The following is a 23,992-nucleotide window of genomic DNA, read 5'->3' as shown; positions in this document are numbered from 1 at the left end:
TATGCCACCTATCTCCCCTACTGCATAAGGTGACTCTGGATGGCTTATAGGTTATAAAACAAATAGAAAAATAATTAAAATATATTCAAATATTAAACATTTAATTCAACATTAATTAAATATTTAAATATTAATTAATAATTGATTAAATATTAAAACATTAAAATTTTAAAAAATAGACAAAAAGCAAAACTAAGAGATGGATGGCATGGGGGTGAGGTTTTCTTATCCTTTCAGTAAGTAGTGATTAGTGCATTATAGTCCAGCATGGAAGAGAAAATAGGATTATATGGATCTATCTAGCATTCTTAGTTTAAGCCTATTTAGTTTCTCCTGTGGTACTTGTTTGACTGAAAAAAGGCATATTTACCATGGACCTGAAGATCAATTCGCTTACGCTCAGTGCCAGCCACATTGGTTGCCATACAAAGGTATCTTCCAGTGTCAGTAACATGGGTTGAATGTATATGAAGGGATCCATTTTCTAATAGTGAATATCTAAAGTAAAACACAAGGAATTTAACACATTCTCAATGCATGCACAGAAGAAAAAAATTCTTATTCACACAGCCGTTTTTCCTCTGTCCTGTGTTTCATTAGAGACTCCACTAAAAATTAATATTAAAAACATGTAAATGAAAGAAGCAGAAAACATATATTTATGGTTGGTTTCCTGGTTCACAAGACGACTCTGCTTTTATACTAAACCAAAACTTAGTTTACAAATTTTTGAATGTATAAATATAACAACAGGGAAGTTTTTCATGTGCAGACATCTCTACAAAGTTGTGCTTAGATGTGAGTTGGCAATATTGTGAATCCACAAGACCTGTAGAACTGTCTTACTTACTGGTCAAAGCAGGCAGAATATTTAAGTCACCTTGGAGATGACTTGGAGGATTTTAGAAAAAGAAGCTAATAGTTAGATCTAGTTAATACTTGGATGAATGATCATAGGAAATAGCAAAAGTGTAGATTAGATTGGTTAGTCAAAATCATTCTATAAGAAGGTAATGGCAAATTAACTCCATACTCTTACTAGGGTACATGAACATGGAGAAAGTTATGTAGTCACTGATAGACACACTTGCCAGGTTCTAGGGTTAGTAAAATCCATCGATTTGATATCAGATATGTTTTACAATTCTGTTTTATCCACTTGAACATAGCAAGTTCAGTCAATGAGATTAATTTCTCCAACATAATATATACATTAAGAAAAATATAGAGAATATACCACAGAACGTCTGTTCAGGAAATTAGCATTTACCTGACATTGTTTCCAGCTAAAAGGGCTCCCTCTTTTCTCCATGAAATTCTTGGGGCTGGAACACCTTCCACAGCACACTCCAAGACAGCAGACATATTAATATTCACAATCATAGTCTGAGAACCATTTTTGATTGAAGGAGGAACTATACAAAGGAAGATTCCCAGACAAAATCAGGAAGTTAATTTAATTTATTGAAATGAGATTTTCTTTCATCCCAAAATACGGGCCCTAGGTTTTAACTGTATAAAATTGACTTTTCTTATGCAAATCTAAGCTCTAAAAACCTGGAGAACCACAAATGAGTAAATAGTTAAGAGTTTTGCAATGCAGGTACAGCAATGACAAATATTTCTGTGTTTGTTTTATTTAAAACAAAAATACATGTCATATAGTGTAAATTCCTGTTTACCTTTCTTGTGAACAACTACTGAAAATGTATAATTATGTTTTTACTGTGCTAATTTTAAACAATTTTTTTTATTCAATAAGGCTGATAAGCCTGTAACTGACAAAAAAACACAAATCCATATATATTAAAGTTTCCTAAGTGTTGTTCTTTTACCAAAGGACACACTGCTATGTAAAATTTAAAAATGAAAACTGGAGAACTTCCTTTCTGAACCGCTGCTTTAACTATCAAAATTAAAATAATGCATTTTTAATCAAAATAGAAAAAAAACTTAGGAAACTTTCTTCCACCAAGAAATAAAAAGATGAAAGATCACAAAACCTGTTGTTGTTTTTTTGAGAAGTCTAACATTTTGAACATTCACTTATGGAAATATCTTACAAAGATTATATAGATTTATCTTCTCTTACCATTTACAGCCAATACAAACTTTCTTGTGGTTTGGCCTGCAACATTACTTGCAACACAGGTATAACTTGCTGCATCATTTAAATCTGCGTTGTTGATTTGCAAATATCTTCCATTGGATAAAATACGAACTCGGGGAGTGGCCTGAGAATCAGATTTTCAAAACTGAATCTCTTTTCAATAATAGACAAACATAATCAATAGAATCTATTTTATTTATACTAGATAGAGAGCAATAAAGTTTAGGAATGGGAGACAATATTGATAAAGTTTGTTTGTTAGTTTGATTAATTTATAATCCATGCTTCTTCTAAGAGCTCAAGATTACTTTCAAAGCAATTTCTGTTTTATACTTTATACTCGGTATACAAAATATGTACAGTATTGAGTTTCCACGACTAAGAGAGGATAGTAAACCTGAATTCAGTATACACATTTGAATGTTAGAAACATAGAAATCCGATGGCAAAAAAAGATCTAGTGGTCCATCGAATTTGCCTTTGATTTTGTTTTTTGTTTTCTTTTAAATTAATTAATTGATTGATTAATTTTAATTATTATTTTTCTATTTTAGAATAGAATAGAATAACAGAGTTGGAAGGCACCTTGGAGGTCTTCTAGTCCAACCTCCTGCTTAAGTAGGATACCCTACACCACTTCAGACAAATGGGTATCCAACTTCTTCTTAAAAACTTCCAGTGTTGGAGCATTTACAACTTCTGGAGGCAAATTGTTCCACTGATTAATTGTTCTAGCAGTCAGGAAATTTCTCCTTAGTTCTAAGTTGCTTCTCTCCTTGATTAGTTTCCACCCATTGCTTCTTGTCCTACCCTCAGGTACTTTGGAGAACAGCCCAACTTTCTCTTCTTTGTGACAGCCCTTGAAATATTGGAACACTATCCAAATATCTATAGATATTGATATATCCAGATATCCAGAAATATTTTACAAGAAGAGTTCTCCACTCCTCTGAATACAACAAAATACCTTATGCCACCAGACTTAAAATCCTGGGTTTAGAAAATTTAGAACTATGCCGCCTTCGACATGGCCTGAATTTAACTCATAGAATCATCTATTACAAAGTCCTTCCTGTCGAAGACTACTTCAGCTTCAATTGCAACAATACACGAGCAGACAATAGATTTAAGCTTAATGTTAACTACTCCAATCTTGATTGCAGAAAATATGACTTCAGTAACAGAGTTGTTAATGCTTGGAATACAAATCCCCAAAGCTTCAACCAAAAACTCTCTACTATTGACCTAACCCCATTCCTAAGAGGTCTGTAAGGGGCATGCATAAGAGCACAAACGTGCCTACCATTCCTGTCCTATTGTTTCCTTTCATTATATCCAATTAATATAGTTATTACATACTCATACTCATATATATGCTTATATATTGTATAGTTATTTCATACTTATGCTTATATATACTGTGTGACTAAATAAATAAATAAATAACACTGCTATCATGTCACCCCAGTCCTTCTTTTAATCACATACCCAGTCCCAGCCATCGTTCTTTATATGTTTTAGCCTCTAGTCCCCTAATCATCTTTGTTGCTCTTCTCTGCACTCTTTCTAGAGTCTCAACATTTTATTTTATTTTAAAATTGTTGTTGGATTACTGTTGAATGTTGACAATACGCCATCAGTGGCCCCACAAATGGCTGCAATTAGTGTTGAGAACCTATGCATGAATGGTGCAAATACCCATTTAATAGGTAATATTTGTGTAAGTTTCCCACCATGTTCTTTTGCTGTATTATACTATTTTTTCATTGATAGGTGAGCATATTTCGCAGAAAAGGATGGATCCTCCATTAAACTATTTCATTATGCCTGCAAAGGAAACTTTATAAATTAAACTTATTATGCACATGTGCAATGCTAAAGTATACATACTAAGAGGTTAGATCCAGCCTACAAACATTGAGTTAGATATATGTACACTCTTAAGGAAACAGGTTATATACTGTATGCCTTGCAAGCCAAATCTTTCACCATATGTACAATTAGAGTACTTACACAAAGTTTGATAAGTAAGAGAAATCTCATACAAAAGACATAGAGAATGTACCTCCAAAATTTCTCCATCTTTGAGCCACGTAAGAACAGGAGGAGGCACTGCATCTGATCTGCACTCCAGTATAACCTGCTGGTTCTGTAGCACACTAAGATTTTGAAAATTGCTTGTACCAGCAATATTTGGGGGAACTGCCAAAGAAAAATACAAGTAGGATAATAAATGCAAACATTTCACTTACATAGAGGCACACTGACATAATTTGATTAGCTCTGGACATGACCATTTGTTAGTCTCAAAACAAATTACATTTCTTGGGCAGTCATTAAAACATAGATGATTTCTGGGAGTGAAAGTCCACACATCTTAGGGAGATAAATTTTCCCAACCAAATTTATTCAAAGCTGTCATTACTTTTTCTATAAAATCAGTCTGATTCTTATTTGCTGCATCCTGTATGTTGAAACCAACACTATGGTGATTACTCCCTTTAGTAAAAATTAATCATCCCTATATCTTTAAATATTTTCTACCATATAATCCTAATTAACTTTAAGTAAGATAGCTACTGCTCTTGAATTACTATTCTGTTTGTCAGAAAACTGATTTCCAAAATATTTTTGCTTAACATTTTCTGATTTATAAATTTCCTGTAATATAGGAAACAGACTGATAAAAATATTTATAATGCTTACCAGTGGTGAAATCCAATTTTGTTTACTACCTGTTCTGTGGGTGTTGCTTGGTGGGGGTGGCAGGGGAAGGATACTGTAAAATCTCCATTCCCTCCCCACTCCAGGGGAAGGATACTGCAAAATCCACATTCCCTCCCCACTCCTGGGGGAGAGATATTGCAAAAATCTCTATTCCCATCCCACTCTGGGGCCAGCCAGAGGTGGCATTTGCCGGTTCTCTGAACTCAAAATTTCCGCTACTGGTTCCCCAAACTACTTAAAATTTCTGCTACCGGTTCTCCAGAACATGTTGGATTTTACCCCTGATGCTTACTGGTTTTAGTTATTTTTATTGGATTACCTATCCCTAACTTTTAGTGAAATTATTCTACATTATTCACTCATTGCCATTTTATAGTTCTGTTTCTGTCTTGTTTACAGTTCTACATTAAATTAGTACAATATTAAACATTTATTTTATAACAATTATGTAATTTCCAAGTGCAAAAAAGTCCTTTATTTGTAATGTCCTTTTCTAAAGATACATAGTTAAGTAACAAAGGTCATTTTTATTAGTCCTTCACACACCTTTTAGATATGTTAAGTCTATTCAACTCTTGAAATATAAAAATAGTCTCTCTTCCTTGTGGTTGAAAAAAAATTAGCTTTCAGTGAAACTCCCATGTAAAATGTATTCAGTTTTTTCATAGTTCTTCCATCTTGAAAGCTTGAAAGCTTTAGGAAAGCATTAATTTCCTAATTTTTAAATGTTCAAGGATATATGTTCTATATAATTGTTTCTTCTGTAACTGATTACAAAAAGACACTCTGTGTAATCATGAACTAGCCAACACTCCATCAATTTATATAAAAAACCATGTGTACTTTAATACAAGGAACAGTGTCCTGCTGAATTGAAAATGCACACATGCACACACAAATATACAGAAGCATGCGGTTGAATATAAGTTTGTCACTGCACACATTCATTTTCAGTGAGGAATGAAACAATTCAGTGGTTGGTTTCAAATTTTTTTACTACCAGTTCTGTGGGTGTGGGTTGGTGGGCGTGGCTTGGTGTGCGGAAGGTTACTGCAAAATCCCCATTTCCTCCCAATCAGCTGGGACTTGGGAGACAGAAAATAGATGGGGCAGAGCCAGTCAGAATTTTTACTACCAGTTCTCTGAACTACTCACAATTTCCACTACCGATTTTCCAGAACTCGTCAGAACCTGCTGAAAGCCACCTCTGAAACAATTGGGAAGTTCTCTTTAGTTTCCCTGTGTCCCACTTCCACACTGTCCAAGATACCCCAATCTTCATGGACAATGTGAAAGGAATGGCAGATAGTTCTGAAATCTCTGAATCAAGTCCAATTACTTTGATATATGCCTAATAATATTCAGAACTTCAATGAGGGGTGGAGGTGAGTCCAGGCTGGCCAAGTTGACCCACAGAATCTCTGCTCGTTCTCAGCCCAGATGTCCTTCTGCAAAACTTTGCAAAGGGCCAACAGCTTTCTAACATGAACAGAAGCTGCAGTGATGTGCCAGAACTGCCCCTGGAGAAATAGTCCCTGGGTTTCAATCCACTGGAAGTTGCTGAATAAGCTCTAAGATCTGAGACAGCATGGACCATCAATACCAGTCCTACTTTTTTTAAGCCTAGGGGAAAAAATCATGGCAGAACCTAAGCTGAAGGTATGAGACTTAGATATTCAGGAAGACCCGAACTTTCACCTCTGTCATACAAAAGTTGTTCTGTCCTCCAGGATACTCAATTACTTCTATATAATTTTGTATGTTCCACATAGAAGGCTCTTCTCTCTAACATGTATAGATCTCTCCCTACTAGTGTGCATGGATAGTCTCCCTGCTAGGGTACATATGCTAATCTTCCATATGGAGATGAAATATGCATTTGCTTAAATATAGAGGTTGAATTTGTTTCACACATTCTTTGAAAGTGCCCACTGTACTCATACTGGAGATCAAAACTCATACACTCCCACTTCAGTCTGATATACTCCTTCATGATGAGAAAAATGAGATGCTATTATTAAGTGACAATATTCAGGAATTTCAAAGGCAGAAGCAACATTTTTAAGAGCCTTAATTTGTTGAAACTGTTTGGTCCCTTCAATGAATGTTAATTTTATAGAGTTCCTGCTTTTATACATAGTTTTACTTTTATATATGCCTGTAGTAATGGTGTGCTGTACTTTACATTCTATGGGGCTGTAAATAAATAATCTAAGTCTGTAACATTAGATATTAAGCAGAAAAGGTAATGTCAGCCTACACAGTGAGTGAACTTACAGTTGATGCTGTAGAAGTGAAAGTGGTAAATAGTTGTATTTTCTTGAGCCCAAGAATAGATAGAGGTGGGCAGTATGCTAGAGAAACAGAGAGATTAATCATAGGGAGAAAATAGTGATTTAAGAATAAGAATATTGCAATGACAATGAGGACTGCAATACAAAGCATTGTGAAATTTATAGTTGTGAAAGCTTGTCATTAAGAAAAGACAAAACAAAAACCTTTTGATTATGGATTTTGATTTGGTTATAGGGAGTTCTTTGAACTGTAAGAGCAATCAACCAATCAATCAATCAATTAATCAATCCCACATCAAGTACAGACTGATTGCTGCCTTGAGATAATAATCAGCAAGCAGAAACTCCTATATATTTTGCTTGTGCAATGTGAATGGAGGAAAGAGGAAGAAATGGAAGGCAGTGGATAAAATGGATAGGTAGGGTCAAAGAAATTATTGAAATGCCTTTGAAAAAGCTACTAGTTTGTTATCAAAGACATGTTGAGATGGTAAGAATTGAGAATGAGAATGGACCTGATTTGATGAACCTAACTTTGAAAAAAAAATGGAGATAAAGCCAAGCATAAAAATCTATGTGAAAGTGAACTTAAACATTTAATTTTCCATGCCTATTTCACAGTGGGCTATATATGAAACAGAGTCAAAAACAGCACAATTAAAAATATGTGATAGAACAACTTTCCTCAACTTGGGCACAGACCTATAGAATTTTCAGCAATGATCATGCTAACTAGAAAATTCTGGGAATTCAAGTTCACACATATGGAGCTTCCTTGGGTTAGAAAGCCTGTATAGGAAAATTTGGGAATTCTTCATATTTATCCAAATTAATATTACCGTGTACTCTCACTAAATATTCTTTATCATCATCTCCTGCAGGGCTAGAAGCCAAACATGTATATCTTCCAGTATCTTCTACCTAAAAGACAACCAACATCTCAGTTAGAAATAAAACTGAACTAAGTTAAAGCAGTTGAGATGGCTGTAAAAGAATTAAATAGCTACCTGAGCTACAGTACCTGAGCACTGGATATTCTGAAGACCTGTCCTCCCCTTAGGACACGAACAGCATCTGTTTGAGGCAGTGGGCGTCCATCCTTCATCCAAGTTAGTTTGGGGATTGGAATCCCATCAGAGATACAGAGGAGTTCAAGAGGATTGTTAATCACTGTAGAAATTTCTTCTGGGTTATCTGATTTATTAATATGAGGAGGTTCTGAAAAAAGATATCCATAATATCATCCTCCCCCAAAAAAACACCTGACAATTTACAAGAGAGTTATTGGGGGGGGGACTGAAAATCCCCATAATATTACCCCTTCAATACACATAAAGCCCTTAGATATTACCCTCCTTGTGTATCCAGCTGAAGGAATTTTAAGCAATCAATAAAAAAGATACTAATTTAGTATATGATAGCCATTCTAAACATTCATTATGGTAGTTTTAGACAATAGATTTAAATTAAAGTTTAATAGGCCCAAATCACTAATGTCACACAGTTCCTATACTTGGTTTAGTAAAACATTATGATAGCTTCTGGTTGATCAGACTGCTAATTAGTTGTAAATAGATAATCCTTACCTAGCACTTTCAGAGAAAAGTGTTGGTTGTCTTCCCCAGCTTCATTAGATGCTATACAGGTATATCTACCTGAATCGTTAATCTCTGAGTTTAATATACGAAGACCCTTTTTTTGGTTTTCAAAAGTCACATGAAGGTTACTGCTTAAAGTCTGACCATCTTTCAGCCATGATATAGTTGGTGTTGGTATTCCAGTAGCTAGACACACCAAAGATACGGGATTCCCTTTTAGTATAGTTACTTCTGCTTCTCCACCATAGTCTATGCTTGGGGGTACTGGAAGGAAGCAAACCCATGGAGGATATAAACAATATTTTTAGTTTATGAAACAACAAACTGATTTCCTATTAGAAAATGTATTAATACATTTCAACATTATAACTCTAGGTGGTTAACAATGGTTAAAAACACGGTGTAACAACAACTTCACAATAAAATTGTCAGCTGAGATATAAAAAAACCCAACACAACCATCAGTAGAAACATTCCATGGGGTCTGCTATACTTCTTAAATTCTATGTCCAGTGTCTAGGTCTTCAAGGTCTTTCAAAAGGATTGTGCTAGGGAGAATCTGGGAGAAGATGTTCGAAAGAACAGATACCAAGACAATATAGGCTTTCTCCTGGACTCTGCAAGCTGCTTATTTTGGACCCATAGCAGGCCTCTCCTGCCAGGTCTGATAGGACACCATCAAGGAGAAGCAGTCCTTCAAGAATCCAGCCCCATGACATGAAGGGCTTTATAGCACCTTGAATTGAATCTGGAAGCACATTAGTGACCAATGCAGCTAGTAGACCAAAGAGGTAATAAACTCTGATCAAAGGGGCGTACATAACTCCCCACCCCTTTGCATTTTGAACCAGCTGCAGTTTCCAGATACTCTTCAAGGGAAGCCCCATATAAAGTATATTGCAGTGGTCCACAATCACAATCATGTGACTGTGGGAATGCTGCAATGATCACAAGGTTGAGATCCAGTCATAAATCTCCTTTTTTAGCACAATTATAATTTTGAACAGTCACTATGGGGTCAATAAGCAAAGACCACCTGTATTTATGAATATACAAGGGTGTTACAATTTCACTCTATATTGCTTTAAAAAGGCTTACCATAAACCTGAAGACTATACCGTTTATTGTCGACACCAGCTCTGTTGGAGGCTATGCATGTATACATGCCAGTATCAGCTACCTGTGCTTTAACAATTCTGGAAGGAAAACAACCACAAACCATTTTGAAATTTAAAAATTCCTTATTCTGCCTTATACAGAGTACATGCCAATTTATAAAATGAAAGAATGCTCTCAAATTAAACTCAGTTGTTATGGAAATAATTTGTAACTGCCGTCTTCTGGGATGATTTTTGATTTCCTAACTAAGTCAACAGATATAAAATTCCTAAGCACTCCCTCATCCCTATACTAACCAGAAACAACCATGCTTAACTTCTGAAATCTGCCAAGGTTTGCCAGATATAGAAATGTTCTGAGGCATTTATAAAATGGGCATGTGCAAATCTTGAATTCAGAGTTGAAGTTCAAGAATGGCTGGATCAAGTGACATTCTGAAAGTCGAACTGATTCTCAGATTAAGCTGAATCCTTCAAAATCATTCAGATGTTCCTATTCATATAGTTGATCAGCTAATTTTATTGAAACACATCAATGAACTCAGCTAGGTTTTGCTGGATTAGTATAGGCTTATTAGTAAATAAGGGTGTTTCCCTGAGATTTCAAGAACTTGTATTTGGGGCCTAGTAGCCTCTCTGCAGCCTCCTGGAAGCGAAAATAGGCCACAGGGAGGGTATGTCCCCCTGAAGCCTCCTAGGAGTGAAAATAGGTTGGGGGGTGGGCGCACACACACACACACACTGCACTCCATTTTGGGCCTAGGAGGCCTCCCTGCACTTACCAGGGAGTCAAAATGGGGTGCATGGGGACTCCTGGAAGGGGCAGGGCGGGAAGAGGCAGGGCCAGCCAGCAATTTAATTACTGGTTCACCCAAACTAGCTCAAACTGGCTGAATCCCACCACTGCTTAACATCCGCCAGACTCTATTCTCATCTGATTTTCTACGTTGTAAAATGCTTTTTCAATTCAGTAAACTCAAAGCTCACATGGTACAAAGCAAAATAGCAGCTCCAACATAATCTTTATTTCCCAAATGAACCTCCGTACAATATTATACTTTGTTTGGAAGGGATTCTCCTCTGCCCATTCAGAAAGAGGGCAAGGATAACAACAGATAGTAAGGTGAGGGGCCTTGAGACCATGATAACTAGCTTTCTGATAAATTGATGCAGCATAGTGGGCAGTTTGTAAATGAGCAAGCTTCCTGATGAATATTTTACAATCATGTTCACAGTATCTTCCAGATTTTTCAGTTGTGCAAACACCCAAAATAATATAGGAGAGGGAAATCTACTTCTTGAAATTATGAAACCATTGTAATTTGCAATGAACAGTTTTCATTTGGTTGAACCTAAATTAATGACACCTTACCTGAGTACCTGTCCAGCTGAAAGTAACCTGATATGGGAAGATGTAGAGAGGGGAAGACCATTCTTCAGCCAATTTATCTGGGCAGGTGGAGTGCCCATAGCTTGACATTCAATGTTTATTGATGTGTCTAATACCACAGTTAGGGCCTCAGTTTTCTCTTTATTTTTATTGATAGTGGGTGGCACTAAAATTTATAACCAAATAAGGAAAAAAGAAGTTAAATATATCAGCATTTATGCTTCTCTTTTAAAATGAGTTTCAAATTCAAGGTGGAGAACCCATAGCCCTATAACTGATTTTCAGTTTTGACTACCAATAACCTCAGTCAATATGGCCAGTGAGCATTAGTTCAGTGGGAATACAACCACTGGTTTACTATCTCTATTCAGAATAAGAGCAATTATAAAACTTAGTAATCAGAAAAATCACAAAAAACTGAAAAAGATTAAAAAGGATTAAAAATAATGAAATATGTGAAATAATATTGAAAACTTTTCACTGTTTATCTGAACTGAGTCATTAACTGAACTGAACTGAACTGAACTGAACTGAACTGAACTTTATCTATGAGGGTCTCAGACCCATTTCAAGTAGCAACATCATTATTCTATTTGTAGAGAAATTTAGAAAAGGGCCTCAAGAAAGAAAGAAATTGTTGGTATATTAAATAATGGAATTTGGAATTATTCCCAGTGAAGTAATTCAATTTAGCTGAACCCCAAGGTGGCAGCATTACTCTTTTTCCTATCCAAGACAGATTCCCCATAGTATTCCAACTAAATCATGTTAAGATGTCATGATCAACAGCCTTCTATTTCCCTTAATAGATCATGTGGAATTTCTTTATAAATTGTGTCCATAGCCAGAAAGCATTTCCAGTGTAATCCATCAAAAAGACACAAATGATAACAACTGTCTCTTCATATTTATGAATTGTGTTTTGTCCTTGTAGGGCCACACTTTTTTAAAACAGAATTTTCAGTGAGTTATTTTCTAATGTAAGTCAAAGGTATAAAAAAAATGAAGTGGTGTAGCAGTGGGCTAGAAACAGAAATATAATTGGGACCTCTCTGCATTTGGAACAGGTCTAAAGATCATCTAACATCAATAGGGCCGTACAGGTCTGGATGGGGAGGAACAGACTCAGGCTCAATCCCACCAAGACCGAGTGGCTGTGGATGCCGGCGGCCCGGTACAGTCAGCTAATTCCATCACTGACCATTGGGGGCGAACTATTGGCCCCCACGGAGAGGGCTCGTAATCTGGGCGTCCTCCTGGATGCACGGCTGTCTTTAGAAGATCATATGATAGCCGTCACCAGGGGAGCTTTTCATCAGGTTCGCCTGATACGCCAGTTACGCCCCTTTCTGGATCGGGCTTCCTTATGCACGGTCGCTCATGCCCTTGTTACATCCCGCCTGGACTACTGTAATGCTCTCTACATGGGGCTCCCCTTGAAGGGTACCCGGAGACTCCAACTGGTCTAGAATGCGACTGCGCGGGTGATAGAGGGAGCACCTTGTGGCTCCCATGTAACACCCCTCCTGCGTAGTCTGCACTGGCTCCCGGTAGTCTTCCGGGTTCACTTCAAGGTACTTGTTATCACCTTTAAAACGCTCCATGGCCTAGGGCCGGGATATTTACGGGACCGCCTACTGCCACCATTAGCCTCTCACCGACCAGTGCGCTCTCACAGAGAGGGCCTCCTCCGGATACCATCAGCTAAACAATGTCAGTTGGCGACCTCTAGGGGGAGGGCCTTCTCTGTGGGGGCCCCTACCCTCTGGAACGAGCTCCCTCTGGGGCTTCGTCAACTCCCCGATCTCAGGTCCTTCCGCCGCGAGCTGAAGACGTTACTATTTCGAAGAGCAGGACTAGCTTGAACGTAATTTTTAAATTGGGATTTTTAATAAAAGGGGTTTAAATGAGGTTTTAAAATTTATACTTATAGTTTAAGGGCATCAATTGAATTTAACTGTCTATTCTTTTAGCTGTTTATATGTATTATATGTTTTCTGTTGTTTTTTTGGCTGTGAACCGCCCTGAGTCCTTCGGGAGATGGGCGGTATACAAATATAATAAATAATAATAATAATAATATATGTACTTATTTACAGGTACATTTATGTGTAGTGTACATCATAAAAAATGATAAAACACCTGATTCTAAATGCTGTAGGCATCCCACGATACAGAACATTTGTGACTTGGGGCAACTCAAATTGCTATGTTAATTATATTTCTTGTTCTTTAATAATATTCTCTGAGAAGCTGTAATCTCATCTGGCTGATTCATATGATTGAAACAGTCATGTGCTAGACATTTGTTAAACTCCTCTTAGCCACTACAAGGGAGGCTAAGAGAAAGTTGCCTCTCTCTCTCTCTTTCTCTCTCTCTCTCTCTCTCTCCCTCCCTCCCTCTTAAGGGTAAAATGGTTGGATTAGTTGTTTTCACTTCGCATACATTCTAAGCAGCCTCCCCATGATCTAGATAACAGCACTATACCAACAAAACCATAATCAAATCTGGTTAGCTGTCAGAACTATATAGAAGATTATTTTTTTTTAAAAAAATTAAGAATAGTAGTAAACCGATGCCAACGAAAAGGAAAGGGAAAAAGACTGAATATTTTGGGGAAAATTTTCATAAATACCTTTCCCTGAAAAACATTGTTTCCACATATGCTATAAAGTCAATTAATTTCAGTGCTCAGGATCCCATGATTTGGGCAGCATACAAATATTAACCAGCTCGGCAACAGTTAGACTGGCTAGACAGACAGACGTTATTACAGAAAACTGTATGATGATGTACACCACCGTGTAGCGTTACCCAAGGCTTCATCTTGCATGATAGGAGTACACCTAAGATCTCAAGGATACATTCAGCCTCACAAAGTTTTATGACTAGTCCAAAAAATTGCCATCAATATGTATGTTTGATGTGACAAAAGAGGGGTTTTAAAAACATGGTTGTGGTGGTACTGATTGTATTTTAGATCCAATTTTATATTTATATTCCTCTTTTTACATTTGTGCAGTTCCTATTAATAGCCAAATATACTTTGCTGTTCAAAATAAAAGTGTTTAACCTTACTATATGGGTAGACTGTGATCTATGTAGCTTCTTTAGCCAAAAGGTGGCTGAGCATCAAACATATGCTCCATTTGACCTATGTTGAAAACAGTATTTAAAAATAGTTTACATAGCTTTTTTAATTAAAAGCATTGCTCTTTGAAACAAAAACTTGATGTGAAAAACTGAAAGCTCTATACATTTAGTTTAATTTATCACAATGTTTGTACTTGGGTGTTTGAGAATCAATGCCTTTATTGTCAGTTCATTTGTAGATTGGATCAATATGTCATTGAAATGTCAGCTATACTCTAAACTATTTACTTTTGATAATAACAGCACAAAATCTATATATTGCAAAATGCAAACAGAATTTTAATAACTTCTTGTAATATATCAATATTAACCAGTCTAATTTTTCATAAATTAATCCATAGGGTTATTTTATTTTAGGTACTTTGAGCTGTACAACATTAAGCAGGAACACCTTAATTTAGTAATGATTAAAATGATTAAAGTCATATAAAAACTTAGCATGGTGGCACAATAGTTAGAATGCAGTATTACAGGCTATTTCTGCCATCTACCAGGATTTTGATTCTGACCAGCTCAAGGTTGACTCTGCTTTCCATCTTTCCGAGGTCGGTAAAATGAGGAGCCAGATTATTGTGGGTAATATGCTGAATCTGAAAACTGCTTAGAGGGGGTTGTAAAGCACTATAAAGTGATATATAAGTCTAAGTGCTATTGCTATCTTTTTTTTGCTAAGTGCTATTGCTATCTTTTTTGTCCCTTAAAATTAGGAAAGGTCTAATGAGAAAGATGACATATTTTCTCAGATGAAGAACAACAAACAAAACCAAAGCTCACCATATATATTCACACTGAATATCCGGTCCTCTTCCCCTGCAGGATTGGTAGCAACACAAGTATATTTCCCTCGATCACTTGTAAGGGCACCAAAAATGTTTAGTAAGCTTCCATTTGGAGCCAGGCTGAAGAAAGAAAGAAAATCAAAGAGTATACTGGATTTTTGGAAACATATCTATAGATCCTTCCTTCCCTCCCTCCTTCCCTCCTTCTTTCTTCCCTCCTTCCACCCATCTCTGTTTCCTGACTTATATGACCAGCTCACAACAATGCTCTTTTCCCCAGGTACATGAGCAAACATCCCTTGATGTCAACCCTTTCCTCCTAGCCCAATACTTGAGAGAAGAATTAGGTCTTCATTGCTCTCTACAGCCTTGTTGCAAAGGACTGAGAAGACACCATTTAAGGGAGGAGACCTGGAACATGCCCATCCTGTTAGTTCTGTCAGCAAGACAAATCATCTGAATAAAGACCTCTGTTCGCTGCAGAGAATATTTGAAATGGGTATCATTCCGGCTTTGTTTTTGAAGATATTTATATTTTGTTATTTTATTTCACTTCATTAGCATCAAATGCATAATGCTGTCTATATAACCCATATAGATCTAGGGATCAAATCTTGCCCCAGTGGTGGGTTGCCCCCGGTTCGGACCAGTTCTTATGAACCTATAGTAAAACCAGGGGGCAGGCTTTGCCCACCAACCCTGACATCATCAGGAAGCTTCTGTGCATGCACAGAAGCAAGCAAGCACGTGCGAGCAAAGCAAGCGCATGCGTACAATCCCGCTGTGAACCGGTAGTAAACGCACCCCTGTCTTTCCCCCAAATTTCAAGCTTGGTCCTTATCACTTTCCTCCTGCTTTGGTTTTCTACACTTTTCTTCTCCTTTGCTTTTAACTTCCTTTTCTTAGTCAGAGATAAAGAAGCTTCTTGGATGAGAAGTGAAACATTTTCAAGGAAAAACAAAGTAATCCCAGTTGCCTTTTGAAAAAACATCTTTGGGACAACCATGACCTGGATGACTGAGAATCTCCATAGACATTTCCCTTTTCTGACCGTTCTCTTGTTTGGACTCTGCTTCATTTCCCAAAGAGAGAGTTCAAAACTTAACCTGATCCGCTGAGATCCATCACTGCTGATTGGTTTCCCATCTTTTAGCCACTGAATGACAGGTATCGGGATTCCACTCGCCTCACAGAAAAGCTGGATGTTTTCTCCAAGGATGCCACTGACTTCACTTGGCATTTCAGAACCAGCAATATCTGGAGGAACTTCAGAATAAAAAATATGTCTATCAGTAATAACTGCATAAGACAGAGAGGAAAATACAATAAAAGCACAGTTTATTGAAACACTGAGCCTTCTTGGAAAAGAAAAGCTTCTTGGGGGGAAAAAAGCTCCTCAGCACTTCTACATCTTCATCTCCAATCATTCTTACTTCTGTACAAATTAACCCAAGGATTTCAGAAACTTAATTTAGGAGATAACAAACATTTAGTAAGATAGATAGTGGCACCTGAAGCTGTTGAATTCACTGTACTGAATTTGTTTGTTTGTTGTTAGATACTGATATGTAAGTAGTTCTGGAACTACAGGAGTTATTTTACATATATTTTTCAGTTTAAAAAAGAAACATAAAAACATGCATACATACTTTCAACAGAAAGGACATAAAATTTCTGAGCTTTTCCTTCTACATTTGAAGCAATGCAGGAATAATTTCCATTATCAGAATAGTCAGGTCTGGCAATTTGCAGCTTGTTTCCTCCTGACAAAATAAGCAACTTGTCGGTAGCAGAATTTTCTAAATATAAACAAATATGAAGAAATCAGAATATTCAAGTTATCTTTCATTTTAGCTCTATGTCCATGCTTTGAGATCAGTTGCTATCTCTGACAGCTTAAAGAATTGTGTAGTCCTTGGTGCTGCGATCACACATTGCTCCCAGAAGCACGAAGCTGAAGCCTGAAGATGACGAATGAGACTTCGTCGAAACGTCGCCAAGACACTTCCAATTTTACACGAGAGAAAACCCAAACAACCAAAGACCTATATATATATTTTTTTTCATAGGTTTTCACGGGTATATGTATGCAGGTTTTGGTATGTTCGGGTCTTTTCCCGTGTACTTCCAATCTTACACGGGAAAAGACCCAAACATATCAAAACCTGCATACACACACACACACACACCATGCTCAGGCTGATGCTTCTAGGAGCAATGAGCGATCACACATTGCTCCTAGAAGCACCAAGCTGTAAACACCAGCCTGAAGATGACGAATGAGACTTCGTCGAAACGTCGCCAAGACACTTCCAATTTTACACGAGAGAAAACCCAAACAACCAAAGACCTATATATATATTTTTTTTCATAGGTTTTCACGGGTATATGTATGCAGGTTTTGGTATGTTCGGGTCTTTTCCCGTGTACTTCCAATCTTACACGGGAAAAGACCCAAACATATCAAAACCTGCATACACACACACACACACACACACACACACACACGTAGGTCTTTGGTTATTCGGGTTTTCTCCCGCATAAAATTGGAAGTGTCTTGGCGACGTTTCGACGAAGTCTCATTTGTCATCTTCAGGCTGGTGTTTATAGCTTCGTGCTTCTAGGAGCAATGAGCGATCACACATTGCTCCTAGAAGCACGAAGCTGTAAACACCAGCCTGAAGATGAGGAATGAGACTTCGTCGAAACGTCGCCAAGACACTTCCAATTTTAAACGGGAGAAAACCCGAATAACCAAAGACCTACATACAAACACCGGCAAAAACCTCAGACAAATATTTTTGTAAATATCATTGATTATCATTAACCCCCACCCCAAAGCACTCAACAACGGTTCACCAACCTTGAAAAAATCAGCTCATGGCAGATCAAAAGAAAAATTCCTTAAAAAAACCAAGTTCAGTAGTTCAAGAAAGGTAGGCTTATCTTACAGAGACTTTATATACCAATTCTGCATTGTACTCCATTCCTTCCCCCAGGTACTCAGTGGGTGTTTTGAAGGCTGTAAAAGAAGTGCTGGGGGCTGCATGCAGTAGTGATTTGTCCAACTTTGGCTGAGAGAGAATTCATTTCTCATTTAACTTAAATTAACTTTACAAGAAACTGTGCTTCTGTTTTCCCTTCCAGGACGCAGGAGAAATTCACATATTTTCCCTTCCTATTCAATACAGCCTAATCCCTGATCACACATAACAAGCTATTCTTTCACTTCACTGAGCCTTATATTTTAACCTCGATTTTTCCATCCTCAGTATTACCAATGTTAGTTTAATACTTGCCTTCTTAGCTATTAGCTATCTAGATACTTTAGGGGTGGGAGGGACAGAAATGCATTTCTGTTTTGAGCTTACAACAATTTTATCTGAACCAATTCCCCATTTTGGATCTTAGAAAATCCAACAAGCAGCTGATAGTAACCAATGTTATGTGAGCAAACATTACCAAGGGGTTTTCCATTCTTAAGCCAAGTTATTGCTGGTGGAGGAATTCCAGTAGCATCACAGGTAAGAGTTATAGGGTTGCTGATGGTTTCATTGATCCACTCTTGCTGAGGGCCTTCAATGGTGGGTGGTACTGTGAATGAAGACAACAGGTTGATACACGCACCAAATTACCAATAATGGATTCTGGAGAAAAACAAATGGTCTTGATAGAGTCTGTATCTCATCCCTTCCTCCTAACTGCTACCACAGCATCCTGTTGTGCAACAATAAGTATTAAGGAATAAAGATTTGAACATAAGTAACTATCTATCTTGTCTTATGTTCAGTTTGATTCACTAACTCTAACAAGAATCACTTTATTCGGCCTATTAAAAGCTTACCATGAACATTAAGATGGAAAATTTTGTCATCACGTCCTGCAATATTTATGGCTTTGCATACATACTGGCCTGTATCAGATACCTGTGAATGTAAGCAAAAAGTGATATGAAATTACCTTTTAACTAATTTCAAAAAGTATCAATGCTAGGAGAGTGTCATTATAATATAAAATTCAGGACAGAATACAATAAAATTAAAAAGCCAGTAAATATTGGAGTAGGTTTCTTTGTAGTTCAATTGTTGAAATACTGTAAATGAATGAGCAAACCCTTTACAGCCAATCTTCGCTTACCAGCTGTCTTGTTTAACCACCATTTGAAGTTACAATGGTTATAAAAAAAAGCTTTGTGACCAAACCTCACATTTATGACCAGTAGTGGTTTTCACTTACCTTCGCTACCGGTTCGGAACTTTGAGCGCGCTCATGAACTCACTCGCTTTGCTCATGTGCGGCACTTCCGCACATGCGCAGAGCATCCATGATGATGTCCGGGTCAGTGGGCAGAGCCTCCCACCACAGCCGCTACCGGTTTGGATGAACCGGGGCGAACCAGTAGAAACCCACCATTGTTTATGACCATTGCAGAGTCCTATAATCACAACTACATATTTATAACCATTGCAGCATCCTGAGGTCACATGATTACAATTTATGAGCTTTACAACCAGTTTCCAACAAGCAGAATTAATAAAGAATAAGAATGTGAAATCACAAGTTGCGGTCATGGGATATCTTGCTTAAGGACTATGGCGATTTGCTTAACAATGGAAACAGAAGTAATGGTACAGTCATGTAATTTTTCACTTAACAACCTCAGTGCTTAGCAACAGAGTTGCCAGTCCAGTTGTGGTTGACAAGTGAGGCCTACCTGTGTAGCAATTAGTTTGTTGGAATACAAAGCAGTAATAAGCCTGTTTACATTTTTCCAGCTTCATCTATCATTAATCATGGAGGTTTTTATATAGGATGTGTGTCATTTTGAAGACCACAATTATGTGAAGATTGAGCTAGACTTTTAAAAGTACAGAAGCAAGACATATTTGTATACCTCAGTCATCTTGATATGGAGTGTCTGTCCATCTGCTACAATCCCCACATTGGATGAGACTGAGATCATACGGCCATTCTTGTACCAGGTGATGCTGGGAGGTGGAACAGCATTGGACTCACACTCTAATGTCACTGGCATTCCCACTCTCACATTGACTATTGCAGGAGGTGTGCTGCTCTGGCCTTTAATATTCGGAGGAACTTTGGAGTAGGGGAACATAAGAAAAAATATTTTTCTTTGACTTTTCCCAAAGAAGTGCTACGTTAAGAGGATCTGTTAGATGTTAATACTGACAATGGGAAAATGTTCTCTTTTAAAGGATGCAGAAACACACCATGAATAGTAAGGAAAGTCCTCTTGATGCTTTCTCCAGCACTATTTCTGACTATGCAGACATATTCACCACCATCAGATAAACGTGCCCTAGGAATCTGCAGTGTGCGACCACCTAAAATCCAAGACAACAAAATGGTTCAAGTGAGTTACTGGATCATCATCACATTATACACTGCTTTTTTATGGGATTCTAAGAGAAGCTTCAGAAATAAAAATAGGGACATGAATGTTCACTGCTTAGAATAAATTAAGAACACCACTGGAGACTTTTCTGTCCTGAGGTACAAAAATGTCCAGCTTCTGTACAAAAACCTTCAAAGAACACCAGAAGCAGCCCCTAGTACATGCCACCAGTTATTTGTACCTTTAAGACTAAATTTGGAATTATCTTAGGAGAACAGCCTAAAATTTAATAATAAATCTTTTTTTATTTTTATTAATATAAATAAAAAACAGCAACATATCCAAAATCCATATAGACAGTGTATTGTCTGGTTACAATTGTCTGGTAAATCTAAGCTAAACAAATCACAATTAACTATTCCACTTGAAGTGGATGAGAAGTATATAATTGATCATTCCAAATGATTGCAACATTCTATGAAAAAAACAACTCCACAAAATTATTTTTTTACATATACATGCGTGCATTTTGCTCTATTTTTTCTATCCCCCTAGTTGAAATATTGAGAAATGAAAATACACCCAGAGATCGCTTACCGGGAACAATGAGAATATTTGTGTTCAAGCTGAGATGTTTTCCATCCTTGAGCCAGCTGAGATCAGGAGGTGGGAAGCCAGTGACCTCACATGTCAATGAGATGAAGTTATTCACCACAACAGTTAGGTTCTCAGGATTAATTCCAATAATATTGGGAGGAACTGTTAAAAGATAACCATGTCCACATTTTGTAGTCTCATTTATTAAAGGTTCCTTCAGATCCAGTTGCAAATTAAAACATTACAGTATCACCTTCCCAAGCTTCAGCTGATTCTTCTACTGGGAAGATGAAAAGAATTAAGGGAGAATATAGAGCAAGATTTCTACCTGTCGTGTCCCACTCCTCCGCTGACGGCCGGGTCAGGGAAATCCGAATCAGGCTTGCCTCTGCAGCTCTGCCCAAAGTCCTAGCAAAGTCCTCAGAGCAGGCAGGAGACCAGTAAGTGACTTCAGCAAGATAAGTTCGACTTTGCCTGACTCAGAGACTGCCAGAAAGCAGATCCTTTATATAGGCCATGGGGTGTGGCTCCATGACTCAGCACTCATTAAGGCCTGCCCCTCCCTTCCTTCTGTTGCCTCCGCCTATCCAATTTTCTGATGCGAGGGTCACTCCAATCAGCTGTTGCTAATAAACCCTCCTCAGGCTCACATGCTGTGGAGGAGGGGGAGGGGTCTAGCTGCTCCGTTTGCCTGGGCATGGAGTCAGGGCTGGGGCCGGGAGGTGCTCCTTCTTCTGCAGTTTGTCTGGGCATGGAGCCAGGACTGGGGCCGGGAGGCATACATTCCTCCGTGTTCGGGAGCAGATAAGAAGGCCCCGGCTGCTCTGAGGGCGGGCAAGACACAACACTACCACTGCCACACTTTCTTTTTTTCCCTGTCATTTCTTTTTTCAAAGATTCAGGTTTGTTTTTTTAATCAATGACCAAAATAAAATGACTGTGTCTTTCTTTTCAATCTAGGTGGAACAGAATAGGGTGCCAACATATTTAAATAGTTGTCAACATGTTCACACAAACAAACACTACTGGATTGTAGACCTTATATTTTCTCCGTATATTAGGCATATATATGGTAATAGGCAAGTACACTAGGTAAAAGATTGTGAAAAGCGCACTAAGGGGAAAATGAATAACAATAAGGATCATGGTGACATTATAAAGTTACAATACCATTCTTATTAATGGATCTATGAGTTAATGTTGAGCAAAATCAGTAGTCAATTATCTTATTATCTACTATCTAAAAATCATTTATTTGCAAATAACTATTTTTAGGTGATCAGGCTAGCACACCAGTTTGAAAAGAAAATAATGATGTCTTTATAATTTCTCTTAACCAGATGTGGGTTTCAGCAGGTTCTGACCAGTTCTGGAAAACCGGTAGCAGAAATTTTGAGTAGTTCGGAGAACCGGTAAATACCACCTCTGACTGGTCCCGTCCCCATCTATTCTGTGCCTCCCAAGCCCTAGCTGATCGGGAGGAAATGGGGATTTTGCAGTAACCTTCCCCTGCAGTGGGGTGGGAATGGAGATTTTACAGTATCCTTCCCCTGCCACGCCTACCAAGCCATGCCACACCCACCAAGCTACACCCACAGAACCGGTAGGAAAAAAAATTGAAACCCACCACAGCTCTTAACTATTTCTCAATAATATTCAGCTTAATGGCTTGCAATTTTTTTATTTGAATTATTGTTTAGATAGATAGATAGATAGATAGATAGATAGATAGATAGATAGATAGATAGATGGCAGGCAGGCAGGCAGGCAGGCATCCTACTGATTGCCTACAGTTCTTAGAGTTTCTGAATCCAAAAAACTGCTTCAAGAAAAAAAGTGATAAAAATATATATACCAAAAATATTTGCCAGGTTGGCTATACCAGGGGTCTCCACCTTTTCCAACTTTGCAGACAGGTGGGGACATGGGGGGGAGATAGAATGATTCCATATGAGTGGTGGGTGACTGCTTTATGTTTAAATTGCTGTATTGTTTGCTATTTTTAGTATTTTTAACATTAAAATCATCAGTCATATATTGAGATGGGTGGCAATATAAATTTGATTAATAAATAAATAAAACAAGAAACAATCAAAAGTCAGCGGAGTTCATTCAAGGAAAAGACAAAGAGTGTGGGATTGTGACAGCAAAGCACTGAAGAGGATATATGTTAGTCCTGATGTTTCATACAAGGGAGAAGACCTACTAACACAAAAATGAGATTAGAATCAGAATGTTATAATAGTCATATAAGGAGGTGATCAAGAGCATGATTCACTTCTGCAACAGTGTTCTGGTCGATGAGAATAAGAATTAATTCTTGTTATAGGTAACTTTTGAGTGGCGCAATGGCTCAGTGGTTAAGACACTGAACTTGTCTTCTGGAAAGCTGGCAACCCAGGTTCAAGACCTGAATGCATGTGACACGGTGTTCTTGCCACAGCTCTTGCCAACCCAGCAGGTTCGAAAACATATAAATGCAAGTAGATAAATAGGTACCACTTCAGTGGGAAGGTAAGAGCACTCTGTGATATTATGAAACAGAGATGAGCACCACTCCCTTTAAATTCATAAAATCTACTGGTCATTTACTCTTTTACAGGTACCTACGTTTTGCATCTTTTCCTAGTATATTTTTAATTTGGTATTGGTGGTTTTCTGAAAAACTATTTGGACAATAAATTATTTGGATAATTTTCTTTCAATCAAATTCATTTTAGATTTAAAGATCACTGCTACCTACATTCAAAGAAGATATTAACTAAAAATTTGCCCTAATTTGTGCTGGGTAATCTGTATCTTTCTTATCTTTATCCTTAGCTATTTTCCTTCTGTCAGTTTAGCAACTCAAAACATGCAAACAAAGAAA

At 37.5% G+C, this 23,992-nt stretch overlaps 1 protein-coding gene across 1 annotated transcript in view; it reads right to left on the bottom strand.

Moving 5' to 3' along the window:
• Window positions 1-23,992, bottom strand: part of HMCN1 (hemicentin 1) — a 292,886-nt gene that overhangs the window by 63,347 nt on the left and 205,547 nt on the right. The window contains exons 58-74 of the mRNA XM_058177873.1: window positions 21,124-21,285; window positions 20,402-20,515; window positions 20,065-20,267; window positions 19,015-19,096; window positions 18,633-18,764; window positions 16,820-16,969; window positions 16,277-16,436; window positions 15,166-15,290; window positions 11,220-11,403; window positions 9,828-9,925; window positions 8,718-8,993; window positions 8,153-8,349; window positions 7,971-8,052; window positions 4,176-4,312; window positions 2,093-2,234; window positions 1,271-1,415; window positions 371-498 (exon numbers count right to left, since the gene is read on the bottom strand). Of these exons, the coding sequence (XP_058033856.1) occupies window positions 371-498; window positions 1,271-1,415; window positions 2,093-2,234; window positions 4,176-4,312; window positions 7,971-8,052; window positions 8,153-8,349; window positions 8,718-8,993; window positions 9,828-9,925; window positions 11,220-11,403; window positions 15,166-15,290; window positions 16,277-16,436; window positions 16,820-16,969; window positions 18,633-18,764; window positions 19,015-19,096; window positions 20,065-20,267; window positions 20,402-20,515; window positions 21,124-21,285 (2,517 nt within the window). The remainder of the gene's footprint in view (window positions 1-370; window positions 499-1,270; window positions 1,416-2,092; window positions 2,235-4,175; window positions 4,313-7,970; window positions 8,053-8,152; window positions 8,350-8,717; window positions 8,994-9,827; window positions 9,926-11,219; window positions 11,404-15,165; window positions 15,291-16,276; window positions 16,437-16,819; window positions 16,970-18,632; window positions 18,765-19,014; window positions 19,097-20,064; window positions 20,268-20,401; window positions 20,516-21,123; window positions 21,286-23,992) is intronic.

Source organism: Ahaetulla prasina, chromosome 3 (assembly GCF_028640845.1).
Source record: "Ahaetulla prasina isolate Xishuangbanna chromosome 3, ASM2864084v1, whole genome shotgun sequence".
In the NCBI taxonomy this organism is placed as follows: domain Eukaryota; kingdom Metazoa; phylum Chordata; class Lepidosauria; order Squamata; family Colubridae; genus Ahaetulla; species Ahaetulla prasina.
This window is presented reverse-complemented; position numbering and strand designations above follow the sequence as displayed.